General features: G+C 36.1%; 1 protein-coding gene across 1 annotated transcript; it reads right to left on the bottom strand.

Annotated features, from left to right (window-relative positions):
• Positions 1-439: 439 nt before the first annotated feature.
• Positions 440-4,267, bottom strand: LOC112695569 (serine/threonine-protein kinase 52). The gene is made up of 6 exons (XM_025747954.3): positions 3,674-4,267; positions 3,023-3,144; positions 1,736-1,932; positions 1,460-1,634; positions 1,043-1,177; positions 440-949 (listed from the first exon to the last, which is right to left on the bottom strand). Exons 1-6 carry the CDS (start codon positions 4,008-4,010, stop codon positions 743-745), a joined length of 1,173 nt encoding a protein of 390 aa, XP_025603739.1. The 5' UTR covers positions 4,011-4,267; the 3' UTR covers positions 440-742.
• Between the last annotated feature and the right edge of the window lie 568 nt (positions 4,268-4,835).

Here is a 4,835-nt window from a genome sequence, read left to right as displayed (position 1 = left end):
TTTATTAAACTTGATTACAAAAATATTTATATACGTAGTATCACAGTATAAAAATAGTGCCACTATTATAAACCGTTGAACAGACCAACTAAACTAGCCTAGAGCAAAAAGAAATGGTATTAAACTTTTATTTTGATTATATTTTTCTCCATTATATGGTTATTGATACCAAGTAGAGCATTCGAAACATCATTGCTTCCCCGACACACTCTAGAAAGAATTTGGATTCTCTAAATTTTATATTTTCACTTTAGAGGATAAAGTGAGATCTCTCACCATTGAATACTTTATCTTTTATATTTTCTCTTAATCCCATCTATAAAATAAATAATGATAGATTATACTTTACCGAATCCAAATTCCTCTGGACAATATGAGAAGTTTTCAAGTGAACATGAGTACATGATACATAGAGTAGAGATTAGGATACAAAAGCAAATGGATCCAATATAATCACATCAATTATGATTGCAAATTTGCAGCAGTATATCCTGCTAGGATGTTACAAGGCCAGGCTGAAAACTAATAGCATACATACCCACAGAACCCAAATCAAATGGGCAAGAATCGGTAAAAAAATATGAAAAGAAAATCATTGACATGTCACCAACTCCTACCTATATATATATTCCTCTCATTTCGGTTTCCAATTTCTGTTTTCTCCATAGATACAAAATCATTCTTCAAATAGTGAAAAAATCACTATACCCCAATTGTTTTCTTGGACTAAAGAATAAAACTTTCAAGGACCTCTGTACTTGCGGAAGCAAAGACAACCCTGTTGCTGATCAACGGGAATCATGCCTCCGCCTTTGGATGTGTCAATGGCCTCCAACATCGAGACCACCTCGTCCATCTCTGGCCGCTTATCGGGACTCGCATCCCAGCATTTCTTCATCACATTTGCTAGAGAGCTTGGGCAACATCTTGGTATTTCTGGTCTCAGATTCTAAATTTACAAAAGGAAATGATGGATTATATTATAATGGATTCAAACATAGAATAAATGAGACAAGGAATCAAATAAAGAAGGAAAATGTACCTGGCGAACCACGGCTGAAGTAATTTCTGAGAAACTTAGGTCAGGATATGGCATGTCACAACAATAAATCTCCCACAAGCAGATTCCAAAACTGTACACATCACACTTCCTGTTATAGGGGTTGCCATTTAAAACCTGTAAGCCACCATGAACAGTCAATTACGTAGGCTGTCTCTTTGTTTTTTATCAAATAAAAAATTTTCATCAGATCATTTTGTCTTCATATTCACAAGCTAGTTGCTGACATTAAGGTCAGTATTTTTCATCATTGATGAATCCAATGATATGAAACCAGAGATTGAAAACATTCATCCCCATTTTTGGATGAAACATGGAAGCCAGATATTTCCATTCCCTGTTGGATGAATTATATTTGGATAAGTGCAATTCTTTGCACTAAGAGTACTAACTACACACCTCTGGAGCCATGTAACCAAGAGTGCCAGTCTCCCCAGTCATATCATTAGGATTTGATGCCTCCACTCGTGCAACCCCAAAATCGGCAATTTTAACTGTACGTGTCTTATCCAATAGCATGTTTTCTGTCTTTACATCTCTATGGACAATCTTCTGCGAGTGAAGGTAACTCAGCCTGCAAAAGCAGAACGAAGTGAATTCAATTTGGATGATTCTCCAGATTACGAGAGTTTTACATTCAGAGCATGCTAAATCACAATCAAAATGGATAGATACCCTCTTGCAAGATCAAGTGCCAGCTGGATGACAACCTTAAAGGCTAGTTTCCTCCTCCTGTTCTTTATTAAGTAAGATTTAAGTGTTCCTCCTGGAAGATACTCAACAATAACACAACAGATATTGCTCGGCATGCTAATTACACCATTCTCGGTTTGTATCTGTAGTTCTGAAGACCCCATAGTTGCACCTATAAACTAAAAAATGAAAAAGTAAATAGTTTAATATGGTGGGGAAGAAAAACGGCTGCAAAAATGTGCATAATAACTTTGAAGAGAGTCTGAGAGAGAAATAGAGAATCAACGATTAAATATCACGCAATGCGATTGAAGGAAAGAGATGATCTCAAGAAGAAAAAAAGAGCATATGAGGCATTATGATTGTCATTGTCCTCTGTACTTGCATCCATCTTTTGTCCAACAAAAGACTGAACGACTAGGACAAAGACCATGAAACACCCCAACTTGCCCAACATAGCATGTGAATGGACTTGAATGTAATGCATATATAGCATATCTCTGCTTGCATCAGAAAATGCCTAACTTCATATAGGGAAGAGTTGTTACTATTACATTATTACTAAACATGTGAACTGTTCCAAAGAAAAAATTCACCATGAATTGTAGGACCGTAAGAAAAAGCTTCCATGATTAGTAGATTTCAAAACAAAGAGATGCTGAGCCAAAAGGAAGTGCCTATTCACATCTGTTTATCCTCCTCCAACTTATGGATACCTCATCCTACATTCTCCTAAACCTCAAAATTATTTCAATCTTCTATACCCTAACTAAATACTAGAAATCTAGTCCAGGAGAATAAGAGGAAAAAATAAAATCAAGGTCAAGGGCATCCATGCTCCTGTGTTGCAAATAAGCTTCAGTAATATTGAGTTTCTTGTATTTCAGAAATGAAAAAATATCACATGAATAACAGCAACAAAGGACACTTGTTTCCACAACAGAAAGCAAATTCATGTTAAACTTAGGCAAAGGTTGCAGATAAGGTGGTAAGAACAGAAATGGAGACTAATCCCTCAGAAGCTGAAACTACCTAAGTTGGCGTCCTTGGGCGTTAAAGAATTACAAAAGGCCTAAACACTTGACCATTGACACCTCTATAAAAAAAAATTAATACAACAACAAAATAAAACACAAAACCGAAAGGTGATATATACAAACGTAATATGCAAATCATACTAGCATATGCGTCACTGGAATGTACAAGCTCAAAAAAGGTTACACACAACAGCACAAACACCACAAAACAAGAAAAGGTATTCAAATTAACCTTTGTGACATTGGGATGGTCAAGTTTGTGCCATACAGCAACTTCCTGTATAAAGGCTGACCTCAAAGAATTAACTTCGGCTTCCGTCCTTTGCCCTTCTTCGCCCCAATCCAGCAATTTGACTGAGCATTGAGCAAGTAATCACAAATAACTATGATGAGCAAAAATCGGCTCAAAACAACAACCAACCAAACAATAGATTCTGTATTCATTTGATTCACCACACCTAAAGACTAACACCACCACCAAAGGGGGGTCACATGAAAAAGTAAGACACAGAAATCATCATCGAAATCACCAACATTTTTTCACAATTTGAACCTAATTACCTAACTCCATGTTGCAAGTTAGACGCTGCAATAGGAAGGCACCCAGTACCATCAATTAGACTAAAAGTCAACTCTTTTCAAGAAGAATTCAAAAGAGCAAGGGACAAAGCGAAATTGAAGTTGAATTGAAGCAAAAACCTTGCTTAGAAATCAGAATTCTTTACAATTGCAACAATTCATGTTCATTAACCAAAACCAAAACAAGTAAACAAACAAAAAAAAATCGATCTTTAATCGCAAGAACAAAAAAACTACGATTGCGTAAGTTAAATTAAAGGGGAATTGAACATCTAAACCAGATAAAATAAAAATAAAAACTAACCAGCAACATCTTGAGAATCATAGAGAGCACGGTGAACAGTGCCGAAAGTGCCACGCGCTATAACGGACTTAATGATGAGCTTGGAAGGGTCAATTTCCCAATCCTGCCTCTGCTTCTTGAAAGGACTACTAACGGGACTCTTGAATTTGGGAGAAGAAGAAGCGCTTGTGGTTGTGTGAAGCTGAGGAAGAAGGTTGTGATGGTGGTGAAGGTCGTCGTCGAGGTTCTTCTTCTTGTCCATGGTGATGACCTTGTTGAGATGCCTCTCGAGCTGCTCATCTATGCTCTTCAGATCAATCTGATCGGCTCTCACGAACCCCTCACTACCCTCTTTCATCTTCTTCTTCTTGAAACACAATCACAAGCAGCGAATGAAAGAGAGAGAAAGAGAGAGAGAGATATGTGAGGTTTGAGGAGTTGGTTATTGGTGTGTTTTGGTGTTTCTTGTTATTTCTCTGAACCATGTGGGCACATGGAATTGCCTGCTCATAACGTGTGCCTCTGACCCACTCACCTCTCTCTCTTTCTTTCCCTTCTCTTCTTCTTTTTCCTTTTTTTTTCTTAGACAAAAATAAAATAAAAGTAGACATCGTCAATTAAAATCGTATAAATGTAACATATATTTTAAATATGGAAAAATTTTTAAATTTTCTATAATTTTTGTACTCAAATACTTATAATCAACGGCAAATTAATCGTTATGTTCATTATTCAACCATGATATTTTGGTAGTGAAAAAATGTAACACCGTGCTACACAAAATTTTATATTCTAATCGTAAATTAATGATAGTAAAATGTTACCACACTTAAAAAACATACATATATATAATTATAAAAAAAATAATATTATAACTAGAAGCTCATAAAAAAAATAAGTATTGAGTCGTTAATCACACACGAATGTGTTATCACAATTAATCGTCGCATCCTAAAGCGGAAAATATTATAAGTTCAAAATTGAGGCTAAAGAACTTGACTATGGTTAGTGGTGTTTTAGCTAGAAATGGGTGTAGTACATATATTACAAATTGGTGGAAGTGTCAGATAAAAGATTAAACACGCGGAGGGCATATTGAATACAACATGTGGGGGCCGTGATTACCATGTGGCGAAGTCTAATTGCATGGAGTTGTAGCATATGGGGAGGTGCTGAGTCAGCA

This window comes from Arachis hypogaea, chromosome 1 (assembly GCF_003086295.3).
Source record: "Arachis hypogaea cultivar Tifrunner chromosome 1, arahy.Tifrunner.gnm2.J5K5, whole genome shotgun sequence".
Taxonomy (NCBI): Eukaryota; Viridiplantae; Streptophyta; class Magnoliopsida; order Fabales; family Fabaceae; genus Arachis; species Arachis hypogaea.
Note: the sequence above shows the minus strand (reverse complement) of the source record. Positions and strands in the feature narration are given on the sequence as shown.

Coding starts and splice junctions, on each gene's coding strand:
- LOC112695569 (XM_025747954.3), bottom strand. CDS start 4,010: ATGAAAGAGGGTAGTGAGGGGTTCGTGAGAGCCGATCAGATTGATCTG. Junction 3,145..3,673: donor TGATTCTCAAGATGTTGCTG/GTTAGTTTTTAT, acceptor CTCAATGCTCAG/TCAAATTGCTGGATTGGGGC. Junction 950..1,042: donor CTTCAGCCGTGGTTCGCCAG/GTACATTTTCCT, acceptor TTGTAAATTTAG/AATCTGAGACCAGAAATACC.